The sequence below is a fragment of the Podarcis cretensis genome (assembly GCF_951804945.1).
Source record: "Podarcis cretensis genome assembly, chromosome: 8".
NCBI lineage: Eukaryota > Metazoa > Chordata > Lepidosauria > Squamata > Lacertidae > Podarcis > Podarcis cretensis.
The window spans coordinates 17,234,808-17,253,499 of NC_137177.1; the positions used below are offsets into that span (position 1 = coordinate 17,234,808).

The following is an 18,692-nucleotide window of genomic DNA, read 5'->3' on the forward strand; positions in this document are numbered from 1 at the left end:
ACCTACCACAAGAAAACAACTCAGAGGATTCCTGGGAACAGCAGGGTTTTGTAGACTATGGATACCTGATTTCAGCAGTCTGGCCAAGCCCCTACATGAAAGCACTCGAGGTGCAGAAAAGGACCCATTTGTATGGGGACCTGAGCAGAAACAAGCCTTTTTAGTTATCAAACAACGACTTATGGAGGCCCCAGCCCTTGGATTGCCTAATTCGGAAAAACCCTTTCAGCTGTATGTACATGAACAGAATGGGATTGCAGCGGCAGTCCTGACCCAGAGATTAGGAAGTTGGAACCGTCCAGTAGCTTATTTGTCTAAACAATTGGACTCAGTAGCAAAAGGATGGCCTCCATGCCTAAGGGCAGTAGCGGCCACTGCAAGCCTTGTCAAAGAAGCTGATAAATTTACCTTTGGCCAGACGATGTATGTGAATGTACCTCATGCTGTTCTGACACTCATGGAATATAAGGGTAGTTATTGGCTAACAAACCCAAGGATGGCTAGATACCAAGGCCTATTGTGTGAAAATCCCAGGATTCATCTACGTGTAGTGAATATGCTCAATCCAGCAACTTTGCTGCCCCTACCAGAGGTAGATGATGAAGAATCACATGATTGTCTCCAAATAATGGATGAAGTTTATTCCAGTAGACCCGATCTGAAAGATGAACCATTGAAAAATCCAGATGTTGTATATTATACTGATGGTAGCAGTTACCTGCATGAAGGTGCCAGACGAGCAGGATATGCTGTGGTCACCAATGAGGAAGTTGTGGAAGCTGAAGCTTTGCCTGCTGGCACCTCAGCACAAAAAGCTGAACTTATAGGTTTAACTAGAGCTCTGCAATTGGCAGCTGGATGTAAGGCAAACATCTATACTGATTCTAAATATGCCTTCTTAACCCTGCATGCACATGGAGCTCTATGGAAAGAAAGAGGTCTAATCGGAGCCCACGGGAAGGCCTTGAAATATGGACCTGAAGTAGAAATCCTGTTGGAAGCAGTATGGGCTCCAGAACAGATTGCTGTAATGCACTGCAAAGGTCATGGACGAGGAAGGGATCCAATAACCAGAGGAAATCATGCTGCTGACAAAGCAGCCCGAGAGGCAGCCCAAAAGCCTGTGGGAGGATTTATAGCAGCCCTCATACCAGAGGTAGTTCCAGAAGAAGTTAAACCTCACTATACCCCAGAAGAGAGGAAGTGGGCTGAACAGGAAGGAGCGGTTGTGAAGGACGGTTGGATGATCCTGCCGGACAATAGAATTTATGTACCTCATCATCTAGCAGGCACAATTGTAAGAAATTATCATGAATCTACTCACCTTGGCGGTACTGCAACCAGAGAGAGTCTCAGTCGGAAGTTGTATATTATTAATCTATCACAATTAGCAACTTGCATTTCACAGAAATGTGTTCTTTGTGCTAAAAACAATCCCAGGCAGGGACCGGTACAACCTCCTGGAATCCAACATGTGGGATACGTCCCCATGGAAAGCCTAATTGTGGACTTCACAGAGCTGGTCCCTTCTAAGGGATTCAAGTATCTCCTTGTGTTTGTAGATACTCTTACCGGATGGGTTGAAGCTTTTCCCAACCGAACTGAAAAGGCACGAGAGGTAACTAAGAGACTCCTCACTGAATTGATCCCGAGGTTTGGATTACCTAGATGCATTGGAAGTGATAATGGGCCAGCATTCATTGATCAAGTAGTACAAGAAGTATGTCGAGTCCTACAAGTGAAATGGAGACTGCATGCAGCATATAGGCCTCAGAGTTCAGGGAAAACTGAAAGAATGAATCGGACTCTGAAAACCCAATTGGCAAAATTAACCCAGGAAACGGGATTGGGATGGGTAGATGTGTTACCGATAACACTGTTTCGTGTTCGGTGTGCACCCACAAAAAGACTTAAGTTGTCACCTTTTGAGCTCCTGTATGGGAGGCCACCCTCCTTTGTTCAGGATATTCCAGCTGACCTTAAACAAATAGGAGACCATGTGACACAGGAACAAGTGCAATCTCTCTCCCGTGTTTTTGTTTCTCTTAACAGGTGGGCCCTCGAGCGCACGCCGAGCAGCATTGCCGAGCCGATTCATCAGTTCCAGGCTGGCGATAGCGTATGGGTGAAAGAGTGGAAACGCGATCCACTTGCACCTAAGTGGCGTGGACCTTACACCGTCTTGCTCTCTACTCCAACAGCGGTGAAGGTAGCTGAGGTGACCCCCTGGATTCATCACTCCCATTTGAAGAAGTCCGAAGGCAGTTGGACGTGCAAAGGTGACCCCTCTAATCCTTTAAAACTGACTCTCTCCAAAAACCCCTGTATCTAGCCCTACCGGGAACGGGCTAGGTCACGGGCAACATTTAGACGACCGGCCTGCTGCAGCCACAACCTGGAAGCTGGCTGACCTGCGCACGCCTGAAGCTTGAGGAGCGTCTGAACCAGCGACTGTGAACGGAAAGATTCTCTTATACAATTGATTGACTGCCCCCTTGTGGAACAATTATAAGGGATATTACTCATTGGGGATCCTCGGGATATATGTTTTGGTCTTGGTGGTTCCCCATTTCTGTCACTGGGGGAATTATATTGGGACTAATATTTATTTGCTATCACAATAAGGTAATCTTTTGTGAAAGGAATGCATATGCTAGACATCAACATGATTTTATTATTAATCCTGATCCCTTGGGAAGGGGAAGGGTCCTTGAATCTGACCAAATTTGCTAAATATGGATTCCGCCATGACCACAATATGTGGGTAGGCTTAGCTGAGATGGTAGCTAAGGTTACAAATAGGACTAATTGCCTTGTTTGCTCTCTTGGGCCAGATGATTCAGAGGGAGGTATGCCCTTATTACCAATACCATTAAATGCCATTGGTATGGTAAGCGAAATGCCACACCAAACAGAAGTACAGAATTTCCCCGGATGGAACTCAACTAAACCAATACGAGTTATACCTGTGCAAGGGGAATTCTGTGTACATAAATCATCAGATGCAGCTGATCCTACCATGATATGCTCTTCTCATTGCCACTATACTTGGGATTATATTAAGAATAGTCAAACCTGGGCAAACGGTACTACCTATCGAACTCGGAATACCTTGCCCTGTGCACCTCCTTTTATTCATGCATGGAAAATGGTATGGAACATAACTGTGACAGAAGAAGGCAATCTAACATACTGCACTGTGAACTCTCTACCCCTTTTGATATTTCGCCTTATGCACTCCACGTACCAGAAACCTCAGACCCGATGGTTGTGGTGGATATGTGGAGAATGGGCATACAAGAAACTCCCTTCCAAATGGAGTGGGACTTGTTTCTTGGGATGGGTATTACCACCAATGTGGATTATGCCCACTAGTTCGGCCAAGCGTACACGAAGAAACGCTGATATTTCTCATATAGCAGGAGGAAGTACCCAAAGTTGGAGCGATACTGATGATTGGCCACCAGAGCGCATTATAGCCTATTATGAACCTGCCTCCTGGAATCCTGGTGAGCTCATACAAGGAGCACGGGATCCTATTTATAATCTAAACAGAATAATTCGATTGCAAGCAGTAGTGGAACTTGTAACCAATGCAACGGCCCAGAGTTTGAGACTTATTGCACAACAGTTGGATGAAAGTAGAGCCGCCATTCTGCAGCTGAAAATGGGAATGGATTATGTACTTGCCAGGCAGGGAGGCCTATGTGGAGTCTTGAACTTGACAGGGAATGCCTGTTGCTTTAACATTTCTGATAATGGTGAGGCAATCCGTGTGTTGGCCACAAAGATGGAGAATATAGCACATGTCCCAGTACAAACATGGGAAGGATGGGATATGGGATGGCTCACCAATTGGTTACCTAATGTTGCGGGACTCAAAGGGATACTATTGTCTTGCTTGTTTTTCTTGACAGTAGTAGTAATGGTTTTATGTATGGTGCCATGTATCATTTCATGTTTTAGAAGTACAATTAGCAAGATGATTTCGAATGAAACTCTACCTCATATCATGGCCCTATATAGAGCTTTACCTCAGGAATATGATGAAGGTCAAGCTATCAAGGACACTTGGGATGAAGGTCCTTGAGCTTGAAAGGGGGGAATGAGGCATCTAATCATAAGCCTGCATTTTTATTAAGGCTTGATCAGGGCCTGTATCTTAAAATGAGCTTAAAGATTTTCAAATGTTCATGCCAGGCAGAAGAGCAGGTGCCTAAGAACCTTGGCAATGTTTTTACTCCTAGACAAGGGGGCCCCCTGATTTATAGCAGAAAACAATTCTCAAAGTCGTAAAAAGGGAATTACAGGCTGACAGCCAAGGTTACACTGACCCTACATATTACAGAAGATACAAAAAGAGATAAACATAATTAAGAGTGGGTAAATAGTAAAATAAAACCATGTGCCTCCCATTAAACTTGAGCCATATTTTCCTAAGGTTGAAAGGTCAAGAGCAGTGAAAAAGGCAACTGGCTTGGCTGGAGAAGAGAGTATTTTGGGAAGTCTTTTTCTAAAGTTGTTTCTTTCTTAAACTGAGATCCTTTTAAGATTTCTTTTCCTTTTAAAAGGTTATCTATGTTATGTATTAAATATATATTGGCTTAAATGTAATTATGCAAAGGAATTAGAAGCTAAGAAATGTTAAATCCTTATGCTAGATTCTTATTTCATATAGTTGGAAGAGATCACAGGGGCCATCAGCCACCAGCCCCCCTTGCCAAGCAGGAAACATCATTAGAGCATTTGTCAAGCTTTTGTTTAGAGACCTCCAAAGGAAGGAGATCTTTCAATGATGATCCTTGACATCTGTTTAAGATAAAAATTTGAGATTAAACCATTTGTTTTGGAGGGCAATAGGGCAAGGAGGGCAAGAGGTGAGCTGGTAATTAAGGTTCCTTGTTAAGACACATGTAAGATATATTACTACTTATTTGTCATTTATAGATAGAAGAATATATAGCTTTTTGATTCCCATAAAAGGACAGAAGGAAATGGGTGTATCTTTTGTGATTGGTTCTAGCAAACAGCCAATAGGAATTTCAACCAGGCTGATTGGACAGAGGCAGCCACAGGAGGAGCAAGGGGGCTGGATTAAGGAAATATAAGTGCTGGCCAGAATGGCAGGAGGCCAGGCCAGAGCTTGGTAACCATATACCACTGTGCCTCATATTTATGTGTCTGACAAATAAATTATTATTTTAATTTCTCTATTGCTGCGTTGAATATTTCATTCCAGCTAAGCGTTAACCACAAGCAGGGTGCTACAATATGAACCTACCCGGACCCTGAGATCATCCTCTGAGACCCTCCTTCATGTGCCTCCTCCTCAAGAGGTTTGGCGTGTGGCAAAACAAGAACAGGCCTTTTCTGCAGTGGCTGCCCGTCTGCGGAATGCTCTCCCCAGGGAAGTTTGCCTGGCGCCTTCATTATACACCTTTAGGCACCAGGCAAAAACATTCGTTTTCAACCAGGTCTTTGGCTGTTCCGATTTACATCCTATGCCCTTTTTAAATGTGTTTTTTGGGGGTGGGTATTGTTCTGTTGTTTCATTTTTATTTGGTATCTTCTGGTTTTATATGTTGAATTTATTCTGTGAAATGCCCTGAGACCCCCGAGTATAGGGCGGTATATAAATAAAATCAACAACAACACCAAACACCATCCAAAATGATTCAGAGCAACAACAACAATGACAGCATTTTATTATTTGTACCCTGCCCATCTGACTGGGTTGCGCCAGCCAGCCTGGGCACCTTCCAACATATATAAAACAGCCCCTAGGAGTTGGCTGCCATGCAAGGGAGTCTCTCAAACCTGAATCTCCTGGAGCGGTGAAAGAAGGCAGCTCAAGTATACAGCCGGACGAGATAGAAGGAAACATGGTGTCTACCTCAGTAATGAGCTCACAGAAACAAGCTCTGGAAATTTGGAGTTGCCATGCTGAGGGCAGAGTTTGATGCTCAGTTACATTCGTAAAAGCAAGCAATGCAAAACACTGAGAGAGAGCTACTGTCTCTGGAGTGGCCCCTTGCAGAATAGGAGGAGCTGCTTGTATCCCCCCTCCCCTAGGAGAAAATGCTGGGGGGGGCACACCTCAGGGTCTCATGGGGTTTACACTTGCCCAGCATGCTTCAGAGCAGGCCCCTCCCCCTGTGACAGCCTCTGATAACCACTTTAACCACAGAGTTAGGAGTCTACATGTGTTTCTCCTCCAAATATCATATTTGAGGGCGCCCCCTCCCCAAAAAGTTGATGGGCATTGCCCTTGCCCTTGTGAGAAAGTAGCAGGAACACGGCTGCTGCCGGGCTTAGAGAGGGAGAGGGAGCCAAGCAGCAGAGGAACAGGACTGTCTACTGGGGTGCCAACTTAAAAAATGGGGGGAGGCAGATAAGCCCTGCCTCACCTCATAGATCACAATATGTGGCATGCACACCCCATTTGAATGCCAATGCCCATCACCGTGTAGGGAGCAGCCCCCCTCCAATATTTCCATATCTCGGCCCCTGGGAGCTGGCTCCTATAACTGTGCGCAAGTCATTCTCATGCTCCCCAGCTCCTCTCCCTCTTTCACCCATTGCGGCTCAGCTCTGCATGCAGAAATGGTGCCCAGGCACTTCTGATTAAAGAGGCTGCTGAATCACTTTTGAGAATTGTATTTCTGTGAAGGGAATAGGGGCCTCCGAACAACTCTCAGGACCTTTAACTAACTACCATACCTAGAATTCTTTTGGGAAAGCCATAACTGTGGTATCCTAGGCATAGGGCTCCTGCTTTTACCCCACACCATCCCATATCCCTGTGGGGTTTCTTCAGTTTTTCTGTCCTTTGGAGCCAGTCATGTGGGGATCACACTGTATCAAAACTCAGGAGAAATGGAATGACATGATACAAAGACTCCAAACAAATTCGTTCTTTTGACTGTTGGGGAAAACTTCCTTTGCATTCTCCTCCTCTGCTTTCAGGCTGGAGAAATTTCTGCTTCTTTTTCTCTCTGTCATGACCCAGCACAGTCCAAGAAATTATTTACTACGGCAAACTCTTTTAGGTTTCGTTTTCTCAGAAATCACCTGTTTGAGCAGAGCTGTGTGCTGGTCAAGTGTGGGGGAGAGGAAAACTTGGAAACAGGATGTAATTTCTGCTCCAAGATAACAAAAAGCTGCAGCTCCCTTCCCCTTTCTAAGATTAAGCAGGATAAATAAATAATCAGCAACAGAGCTGATAATATAATTTATTATAAATGTTCTGTTGCTGAGCAGTACATGATTGCACTGGTTTATTATTTTTTGATCATATCTTTTGCCATAGGGAACTTATTTAGCACCAGCCATTTCTGAACTCTTACCGCAGTACAGTGTGTTAAACGATTTCAGATTAAAATTGCCACTGCTGGCACTGAGAGCGTGGGACAAGAAATTCCTGATGTAGAGGCTTCTCAGTTGGCTTTGCAGATGCAGCTGCTACCTGCCTGCCTGGTCTGCACTGAGGGGGAGTCGGAGGGTGGGGGTGGCGAAGAGCTCCAGCTCCCAAGGCTGCAGGAAGCTGGAGGACAAGCTGGGGGAAGGGAAGGCGAGTCTCTCTGCGTGAGGCTGTAGAAACCCTTGAGGGTAGAGTTGCGGGGGGGGGGCTGCATTATGTCCCCTAAGGCCGAGGGTGTCAGATAAGACACAGGCTTTGCTGTCAGTCTAGGATCACTCTGAGGAGAGTTTGGTGTCCTTCCTGCCTGCCTGGTTTGCAAAGCCAGCTCGTCATGCGGGCTCTAAAGCCTGCAGAATATTAGAACTTTTCTAAAAAATAAACTATTTCTTCCTCATGTTCAGTCTTGTAATATGAAGCCATTGGATCAGGCCCTACCCTCTGGAGCAGAAGAAAGCAAGCTTATTCCCTCTACTGTGTGACAACCCTTGAGATATTTAAAGATGGCCATCGTATCTCCTCTCAATCTCCTCTTTTCCAAGCTAAACTTACCCAGCTCCTTCAATCGTTCCTCATAAGGCTTGGTTTACAGAGCTTTGATTGGTCGCCCTCCTCTGTACAAGTTCCAGCTTGTCAATATCCTTCTTCTGAAGGATATGAGGAGCTTCCAGCTTCAACATCACTGTCTGCATCATGTTTTCTCCTCACCCAAGCGAATGACTTGCACACCTTCCCAGCTGGGAGCAACTTTCAAGAGCAGATTTTAGAGGAGATGAGGGGGAGATGAGATGAAAAAGAGGACAGGGACTCCTGCCCCATTAACATTTGTGTAGAAGGGGGAATGGCAGCAAGTATTTCCTTCAGCATATGGGGAGATCTGCGGGAAGTGGGCAAATTTATTATTTTCAGTTTCTCTCAGCTTCTCATCTTCCAATACTTAAGTTCAGCTCTTCCCATCTCCATATAAGCTGGCTATTTCCTTTTTTAAAAGGTTCTCATGAAAATTCATCAGGACTTCTTTGATTATGATTATGATTATTATCTTCCCCAAAAGGCAGTGTACAAAATGCAATGAACACAGCTGAAAAGCAGTTAAAAACAATACAGAAAAAAAGTAAATATGTTTACTTTTACTGCGACTGGCATACAGATGACGACTGTGCAAGTCAAGGATTACCCACACCCGACACTTCCGCAAGTGATCCTTTGGGACCACCCCGGAAGGGGAACGCCAACCTTTGGAGAGGACAACTTTGAGAACAAGGTCGATTTGACTCACTTTGATTTCTTCATCATCGTCGGCTCCCAGCGCTTCCGCTCCACCCATTCTGACCTGGTCCGTGAGATCCAAGATATGGGCAAGAGCTTCTACTTTGTGCACACCAAAGCAGACCTGGACCTGTCGGCCGCCAAGAGGCAACGGCCATCTGACTACAGTGAGAAGAAGGTCCTCTTGCACATCCAGGAGGACTGCAAAGAGTGCTTGGTAAGAGAAGGAGTGAGGGACCCACAAGTCTTCATCGTCTCCAACTGGGAAGCCGACTGCTTTGACTTCCCCCTCCTGCAGGAAACGCTGAAGAACGATCTCCTGCGGCTGAAGAGGCAAGCCTTTCTGCGCCGCTTCCCTAGCATCTGCCTGCCTATCTTAGAGAAAAAGAAAACCACTGTGAAGGAGAAGATTTGGACCAAAGGGCTTTTTTTGCTAGTCGCTCTTGGAAGCCCAGTTCCCTTCCTTCTCCCCATATTTCTGTTTAGGAAGTTCCGCTCCTGGTGCTTCCTAGACTTTGGCCTAGACAATCCATCCCTTGCAGCTCTGGCCCAGCGTGTTGGAAAGACAAGCACAGCCCTTAAAGCAGCAATGCAGTCCCTGGGAATGTTCTCTGCCATTTTATGGGTGCTGCCCGACTTGGTGGGACTCTCAGTGATGGCTTATGAATATCACCACTGGGAGCATTTCCCCATCTTTGGCCTTCTTCTGTCCATTGGGATTTCACTTCTTCGCACCTACTTCATGCTGCAGAAATGCATATCGGGTGCTGCTGATGACACCCAGAGGGTTTTGTCCAAAGCTCTTGAGGCAGAGGGGGGAAAGTCCATTTAGGAGCAAGCAGATGCACTATGATGACTAAGTGCTTGATGTATAGTATCTGGTGAATTATACATGTTTCCATTTTTAAAACAACCACCACCAAAAGACATTAAAATAACAATAATCAGATGATCAGGTTTTCCTCTTAGCACCATGCAACATCTATTTCAGAATTTTCTTTCCCTCATACACACTCAAACTGAAGGAGTGCATATAGCTAGACAGGAGCCTCTACATTTGTTGAATAGGAAGTTGAGGTAATTTTAGTCTGTTTTAGTATTTTAACTCTTGCGTATCTTAAAGCACGACTGTAATTGTTTCCTGGCTTTATTGATTTATGTCTTTGCAAACCGCTTTGAGGTTTTATTAGAATCCTTATAAGTTTTCATGAAATAAACTAATTGGTTAAATTAATCTCCTGGCCACCCTTACTAATCAGCTTTCAGTTTTCCATGAAAGTCTCATAAATGAGAATGCTGATGACACCCAGAGGGTTCTTTCCAAAGCTCTTGAGTCAGAGGGGAAAATGTCCATTTAGCAGCAAACAGATGTGCTATGTTGACTACGTGCTTGATATATAGAATCTGGCGAAATATACATGTTTCCATTTGTGTGTTTTATAAAACAAGCTCCCAGAAGACATGGCGAGCGCAAAGTCTGGGAAAGTAAAAAGGCTTGTTTGTGTCCCAAGCTTTAAAATCGAACCCAGATGATTCAAAGTCTGCACTAAGAAAAGATCAATTCTCCCCATCTGTATCATAAATGACAATAGAGCAAATTGGCATGAGTTATTCTGGATTTGCTAATCATGAAGAGGCAATGTGGGTTTTTTAAAAAGACAACCACCACCACCAAAAGACATTAAAAAAAATAATCAGATGATCAGGTTGTTAATTTTAAAAATTCCATAAACATTAAGCTTCTCATAAAAAAACCTAAGTGAAATAATCTGAATGCAAGCATAATAACCCTACTGTTACTTTCTTAAATTAGTATCTCTACCCAATGTATGTGATGGGACACGGGTGGTGCTGTGGTCTAAACCACAGAGCCTAGGGCTTGACGATCACAAGGTCGGCAGTTCGAATCCCTGCAACAGGGTGAGCTCCCGTTGTTCGGTCCCTGCTCCTGCCCACCTAGCAGTTCGAAAGCACGTCAAAGTGCAAGTAGATAAATAGGCGAGAAGGTAAATGGTGTTTCCGTGCGCTGCTCTGGGTCACCAGACGCGGCTTAGTCATGCTGCCACATGACCCTGAAAAACTGTCTGCGGACAAATGTCGGCTCCCTCAGCCAGTAATGTGAGATGAGCAGCGAAACCCCAGAGTTGTCTGCGACTGGACTTAATGCTCAGGGGTCCCTTAACTTAACCTTTACCCAATGTATAAGAATTAAAACCAATACCAAAAGGAGACTTTGGGACAAATGGACTTTTTACTATATTTCTAATTCTTTCAAATGAATTTTTCTGTATTTGATGGCAGACTAAAAAAACCAACCCACTAGTGTCCTATGTGAACCTGCTTGCAAGGATGGTATCAAGCTGTAATTTATGCAGGCTGCAGCATTCACCTTTCTTCTCTCTCGCTCTCTCTCTCTATATATGCTGCATTTGCTTTTTACTTTAGGAACAAGAGTTAGCTCTATATCATGCAACATCTATTTCACAATGTTCTTTCCCTCATACACACTTAAACTGAAGGAGGGCATTCAGCTAGACAGGAGCCTCCCCAATGCATTTGTTAAATAGAAAGTTGAGGTAAATTTAATCTTAGTATTTTAACTCTTGCATAACTTAAAGCACGGCGGTAATCCCCCCCCCCGGTGATTTTATTGTTTTATCTTTTTGCAAACCGTTTTGAGGTTTTATTAGAATCAAGCGGTGTATAAGCTTTCATGAAATAAACTAATTGGTTAAAATATTTTCCTTGCCACTGCCAGGACGTTTGTGTTATAATCAATGCTGCTTTCACAGCTTTGGGAGCTGGAGCTCTTTCCACACATACATTCCGACTCCGTCTATTTGCAGACTGGACAGGCAGGTAGCATCTGCATCTGCAAAGCCAACAGAGAAGTGTCTGCAGGGGGAATTTCTTGTCCCACGCTCTGAGTGCCAGCAGTGGCTATTTTAATCTGAAATATTTTGACGCACTGTACTGCGGTAAGAGTTCAGACAACCAGTCAGGACCCAGCACAGTCCAAGAAAGGATTTACAAGGAGGACGAGGACCTACAGCGACCCCGTTAACTTTCGTTTTCTCAGAAATCACCTGTTTGAGCAGAGCTGTGTGTTGGGCAGGGGAGGGGGAGAGGGGAACTTGTAAACAGGATCTAATTTCTGCTCCAACGTAATAAAAATCCAAAGCTACTTTCCCTTTCAAGGTTATGCAGGATAAAAAGTTGCAAATAATCAGCAGCAGAGCATTTAGTTAGAAATATGTGCCTGTACCAGCTTATTAGGCTTTTGTCAGAGATAAGCTCAAAGTACCTTGGCGATTTTAAACTGCATAGGGGTTTTCAGTCTCTGTTTGGGGTCTCCCTTCAGAAGGATATACAGTGGTACCTCGGGTTAAGTACTTAATTTGTTCTGGAGGTCCGTTCTTAACCTGAAGCTGTTCTTAACCTGAAGCACCAATTAAGCTAATGGGGCCTCCTGCTGCTGCCACGCAATTTCTGTTCTCATCCTGAAGCAAAATTCTTAACCTGAAGCACTATTTCTGGGTTAGCAGAGTCTGTAACCTGAAGCGTATGTAACCTGAGGTACCACTGTATGTCATTCCAAGATCAAAACTGGTGATACACTGTCATCACTGCTGATCTTCAGCTACAACAAGGCACAACCTATCTATGAGTTTATGCACATTCCCACGTCATGGACCTTGACAGTGAAACCTGACAGGTCTGAGCATTTGAACCAATATAACGTCCCTTATGATGCTTTTCCATTCTCATAATTTTCCGCAGTGCAAATGGGTCACGTGATCAATGATGTGCAGGAGGCCCTCAGTAGACAAGTTGGTGTTGAAAGGGCTCCCTAAGCAGAACAAAGTATCTCTGCACATACTAATGAAATCCTTTCACTGCCACCCCCCCCCCCATCTTTTTAATGCAAATAACAGGAGAGGTCTATGCAGAGAGAGGGTTGGAAGAAAGAACTTGATACACTTCAGACATGAGGCAGAACCTTGTTGTCACTGCATTCTTATATTAATAAGTCTGTGCCCAGTGCGCATCTGATGTACTGCAGATGCACATCTGGTTGTGCAACCATGGACGTCACATGCCCTGATCAGCTGAATTCTTCTCATAGCGCTGCTCTGCTCCCATAGCCTGCCATTTACACCCCAGCCTAAGGATTTTATCCAATATACTCATGCTCAGAGTATGCCAGCTGAAATGAATGGACCTGATTAATTGGAAGGGTTTTTTTTTTTTTTTTAAAGGAAATTTCTAAGGTACTTTGCAAATATTCCACACAGCTGTAGTAAGAAGTGCCGACAACTCAGGTGCTGCTGAGACTGGCCCAGAGGCAATAACAGCACAGATAAAAGATTACTTCCATGGGATGCTTCCACAGGTGATCCTTTGGGACTTCCCAAAAAGGCAGCATCCCCGCTGGCAAACGGGCTGCTTGGCCACGAATGCGGCTTCAGCTATTTGTTGTGATCTTATTTCATCCTCGCTGGCTACCTTCGCTTTCTTTTTTGCTTTTAGTAGTGTGAGGGTCAGGAGGGAGAGAGGGTATAAAAGGGAGAGAGAGGGAGATAGCAGGACGGAGAAAAGCACGAGAAACCTCAAAGCAAAACCTCCAAGAAGAGGACTGAGCTTGGCTACAAAAAATCGGTTCGGCAGCAGGTAAGGAGTTGAACTTTCCTTTTCTTTTGGAGCTTGTTTGCGTTAAAGGAGACTCTAAGCTCCTTGTTTGGTGGGTGACAGATACAATTGTTGATGTTGTCGTCTACCTTTTACCTCTTTATTGTTATTTTTTACATTTTTATTATTATATTAACTATTACATTATAGCTACTGTGATATCATATCATATTATAAACAACAATAATTATTAACAATGATGTTGGAGAAGGCTGCCCTTCTTCCCGCAGCAAAGGGAATAAATAACATGCCATCACCAGGGAGCAAGTAGAGCTCATGCTACTAGTCCCCCCCCCCCCCGACAAGTTTAATAAAAGATGTTAATTAGCATTGCAATGCAGTTCACCCTATGGTCACCAGGTTTTTTTTTTCAATGAACCCAGGGACACTTGTTTTGTTTCTTTGTTTCTTTGAAGCTGAGTAGCAACAGGGAGTCAGTAGTGAGGATGGTGGGGCAAAAGACCCTGGGCCCAAGCACACATGCATATTGTACTGGGAACGTCTGGCAACCCTACCCCACCCTCTTTGTCAGAGCGGAGAGCAGGGTGCAGAACAGAGGAATACAGCAACTTCTATTCTCCAAAAAATGCCCTGAGTGCTGAAGAGGCAGAGACCATCGGGGCTGCCCCTTAGTGCAGAAGCAAAGCATAACAGTTTTAAGTAACTGCCCTGAAGCCAATGCCACCCTTTTGCGTGTTAATTCAATACATCCCTCTGCAGACCCCCCCCCCATTCCCTACAAGAAAGCAGCAGGAACACGGCTGCGTCCCAGCACTTGCTGGTGTGTAAAAATGGTATCTGTACACCACTTCTGATTAGAAAAACTGCATGGCAAGGGTTCGAGGCAGGGCAGAAGATGCCGGAGCTTCTCTTCGTTCTGGGTAGGTGCTGCCTGATGAGCCTGGGTAGCTCAGTGGGTTAGACCGTGGTGCTGATAACGCCAAGGCTGCAGGTCCCTGCATGGATCAGCCACATATTCCTGCATCGCAGGGGGTTGGACTGGATGACCCTCAGGGTCCCTTCCAGCTCTACAGTACTATGATTCAACGACTTTCCCGAGTCACCCTCCCGGGGCTTTCTGTGTCCTTCCATGACTGTGGTACCAAAGATGAAATTTCCCTTCCCCATGCACTTTAGTCCTGCTGCAAAATCGCCTCCCCATATCAATTCAAACAAACAAACAAATAAACAAAACCCCACTGATAACACCCCACACTTAATGTATCGTGCAGTTAGGTCCTCAGAATGTCTTTAATTCTAAAATTGATTTTGTGCTCTTTTTTCGTGGATATTTTCCCCAGTATTGAGTATTGCCCTTTAAGAATATTTCTGGGCTCTTTCTGCATCACTTATTTTGACCCTCTGGCTCCTTTTTTTCACCTGCCCCTTGATGACATTTTAAAAAACATTCTTCTTTTTACTGGTGACTTTTGTAAAAGTGGCAGGGCAAGACTTGGCCAGAATATACGAGGGATATGCACAGTGCATTGACTTATTTATTTATGAAGAGTTTTATCCAAATTTTTATCCCAAAAAGGGACTCTTTAGTGAGGTATAAATGCTTCCTTTAGACACATCTCTAGAGGAATGAGTAATTTGAGTTCAAAAAAAGATCCACATCCCAGATAAACATGTTTTAAGGGTTATGTGTGAATGCATGCACATATAGATTTTTGTGAGATTGACAATAGGCACAATACTTCACTTTATTGAAATACTACCAACTGCTGCTCAAACAACCCATGGTCTTAGAGTTGTGTCCTATTTAAATTGATCCCCCCCCCATAAACCATGGATTGTAAATATGTCCATAAAAGTGTGTTGAAGGCTATCATTTAACTATTGTAGTTTTCCTCTCTTTCACAGATAAACTGAGCCACAAGGAATCACTGTCATGGATCCTGCCTTAACAAAAGAAACCTTTAAAAAAGACCTTGCTGAAATGAAGTCTGCTTTGGAGGAAAAACCATTTGAAGACGTTTCAGCTGAAGCTCAACAGCTGTCACATTTATTAAATAACATCACGTTGGAAATTGCCATCACAGGAAGAGCGGGTGCCGGGAAATCATCTTTTGTCAATGCCCTGCGGGGAATGAAAGATGATGAAGAGGGTGCAGCTCTGACGGGGGTGACAGAAACAACAATGGTGCCACAAGAATATGCACACCCTGCATTCCCCAAAGTCAAATTTTGTGATCTACCAGGAATCGGAACAAATAATTTTAGTGCAAAGGAATACCTAAAGAAGGTCAATTTCAGCAAGTATGATTTTTTCATCATCATCGCCTCAGGGCGCTTCACTGAGGATGACACCAACTTGGCTCTTGAGATATGTAAAAATAAGAAGAAATTCTACTATGTGCGCAGCAAAGTGGATATCGATATAGATAACTACAGGCGGTCAAAAGGCATCAATGTGGAGGACACGCATGAGATGATGCAGGCTGAGAAGAAGACTCTTGACATTATACGGAAAGATAGCTATGATAATTTGAAGGCATTAGGTGAGTCTTCTCCAAGGGTCTTTCTGATATCGAGGTGGGATTTGAGCAAGTATGATTTCCCCCTCCTTCAAGAGACCATTGAAAAGGAACAGGATGGAATCAAGAGAGATGTTTTAATTATGTGTCTTCCGATTTTAACAAAAGATAGCATTAAAAAGAAAAAGGCTGCTATGAAGAGCCTGATATGGAAAACAGCCATGGTGAGTTGTACTGTTGGGTTGATTCCTGTCCCATTCCTCTCACTTGGTTGTGACATTGGCATTGTGGTTTCGGTAATGATACATATGTGCAAAGTTTTTGGCTTGGATGAAAATTCTCTCAATATACTAGCATATCGTGTGGGGAAACCTGTTGAGGAGTTGAAATCTGTTATTGAACATACCCCAAGCGCCGGTATGATCACAACAGAATTCGTCATGGATATCTTGAAGAGGTCAGCAATGTGGGGAGCAATCACAGTGGTAGAGCTGGTTCTGGATTTCATACCTGTGTTGGGGTCTCTCTATGGTGGGGGCAGTTCTTTTGCTACCACGTTCTACTTGCTGAAGAATTTCTTGGAAAACGCTGTGAAAGATGCAGAGAAAGTTCTGGCAAAGGCTGCTGAGCCCAAGAGACGCAAGTAAACAGCCAATACATCTACCTGGGAAGAGACATCCAGGTACAACATGCATAATCTCATCTTTCTACAACAGCATCAACCAATTGCTTTCTTCACAAGTTCGTCTTCTGGTTTTGCAACATGGCATCCTAGCATGCTCCCTTTATTGCTCTTCAGCTCAGCACTCTTAGGGTTGCCATATTTCAAAAAGTGAAAATCTGGAGACAAAAGTTGTTGAGCTTTTCGCTTAGGGGGGGGGCAAAGTTATAGAGATGAGGAGGGCAAAGTTGATGAGGTTTTTTTTTTGCCAAAATCTCCCAAAAACAAAAAAGGTTTTTGAGCTATTTTTAAGGAGGTTCACCCCAAAAAATCAACACTTCTGACATTTCACAGATATTTTTTAACAATTTTCAAAAATTCTGCCTGGACAATACTTCCAACGGACGAATCCCAAACATATGGCAGCCCTATTGTAACAACGCTTAATTAGTAGCCTGCCTGGACAATTTTTGTCCAGGTAAGATCTTTCTTATATCCTACCTGTCAGTGCTAAAGCGATGGATGTCTCCGCCTCCGACATGCAGCAAATTTGCAGCAGCCAAACGTAAAGAATGGAGAAAAGAAGAGAAGAGAAATGGCTTCAGAGAGTTCTATTGCTGATACGCCTAAGTAAATTGTGATGCAGAATTAATGTCTGAAGGATAATTTAGCAACGGTGAATCTTAAAATTACAGCCCTGGATCAAAAAGTTACTGATCTTAATGAGGAGATATCAAAATCTGAAGCAGTTCAAATTAAACAAGATCTAACACAGATATCTCCTTGGGTGGGATCCTGCAAGACATGCTTATCCATGCAAAAATATACTATATGGTTTTGTAGCCTTTACTATATTTTGTGGTTATTTTGTTATTTCTGCTTTTAAAAATGTTTTAACGTATTCTCTTCCTCCTTTGATTGCTATTCTTTCCTTTTCCCTTATTGACTTTAATAATCTCAATGAAATAATAAATATCAAAATTTTAAGAAATGCTTTTTTCTGAATCCTCTGTACTGCAATTATTTCCCCAACTGTTCTAATTTTAGTTGTAAAAAATCATTTAATCCAGGCATGGGAAAGCGACAGTCCAAATTTAGGGGTCCTAACCTGAATCACAAGCCTGTTTTCTCTCAACCTCCTTGTTGTAATGATTAATCTTTACATCACCAGCTGGGTGGGTGGGTAGGGGAAGCCTGAGCCTTTGGGGAGGGTTTTTCCTCGGGAAGTAAGCCTACACATACCCACAAATTTCCTTGTATTTTGGGATGCTATGAAACAGAGAAAGACTGGTTCATCTTCAACATAGTTGGAGTAGAGGGAGTTTTGGGTGTCCTCCTGCCACAAATAACTCCAGATAGGTGCTTCTTATTCTTTATTTGTTTTCGTTTCATTTTGTTTTGTTTTTAAGGGATATGTGCTTTTTATTTTCCTTTTTTCGTTTCTTGGTTTTTGAGAAAACAAAGACACCAGAGACAACAACATCAGAACAAACAAGACTTCAAATCAGGTCTCTGTCCATATCAGAGCTTGGAACTAGTTCAAGTTCAACATGTCCGTAAAAGAACTAATTCCCATTCATGTTCATTCCTTTATGAAACAAACCAGTTCTCTTTATGTCCAGTTCACTTCAAGTTAATCCAAATTACCCTTGGCAATTTTTTTTTGTAGAAACACTCTAAAGCACTTAGAAAGTGACAATGAAGTTGAAGATGAGCCAGAAATCGTTCTTCATTTTGCCCCAACATCAACTTAATTCATGTTCAGTTTACCCAGCAATTATGGGCACTACTTTTACATGTAGTTCAGATGTTTTTCAAACTAACTCAGTGCACATTGAACTTGTTCATTCCAAGCGCTAGCCAATTGATTTTGAGATTGTTATAGTCCATACATGATTTTACCAGCTGCTGAGATAAAAATCCAAGTTTTTCCAGCTGTGAGAGGGGGCTACACTGACAGCTACTAGCAGCTGCACTAAGAGATGGCTATGTATTGGCTATGCATCAAGCTGGGAGTCAGCAACACCAGCTCTTATTTGTGGAATGTTTTATCCTCAGCTCTTTAGTACTCTGTTGGCAATGCTTATTATGAATGCTTGTCTTGCCAAATGCCAGGTGGTTCTTTTAAACTGAGATTGAGAGGCAATACAGAACACAAGTGAGTGAGAAGATGTAA

The 18,692-nt window shown here is 43.5% G+C and overlaps 1 protein-coding gene and 1 pseudogene across 3 annotated transcripts in view; both read left to right on the forward strand.

The window, feature by feature from the left end:
* The first annotated feature begins 8,556 nt into the window (after positions 1 to 8,556).
* Positions 8,557 to 9,562, forward strand: LOC307221606 (interferon-inducible GTPase 5-like). Its single transcript, XM_079986273.1, has one exon. It carries the CDS (start codon positions 8,568 to 8,570, stop codon positions 9,516 to 9,518), a length of 951 nt encoding a protein of 316 aa, XP_079842399.1. The 5' UTR covers positions 8,557 to 8,567; the 3' UTR covers positions 9,519 to 9,562.
* Positions 9,563 to 13,203: 3,641 nt separating this feature from the next.
* LOC307221563 (interferon-inducible GTPase 5 pseudogene) overlaps positions 13,204 to 18,692 on the forward strand; it is a 33,273-nt pseudogene continuing 27,784 nt past the window's right edge. Inside the window, exons 1-2 of one of the 2 annotated variants that reach the window (XR_013844048.1) lie at positions 13,204 to 13,357; positions 15,242 to 17,509. The product of XR_013844048.1 is annotated as an interferon-inducible GTPase 5 pseudogene (transcript). Of the gene's footprint in view, positions 13,358 to 15,241; positions 17,510 to 18,692 lie in introns of those variants that run through there. The other variant, XR_013844049.1, reaches the window with a different exon arrangement.

Coding starts and splice junctions, on each gene's coding strand:
- LOC307221606 (XM_079986273.1), top strand. CDS start 8,568: ATGACGACTGTGCAAGTCAAGGATTACCCACACCCGACACTTCCGCAA.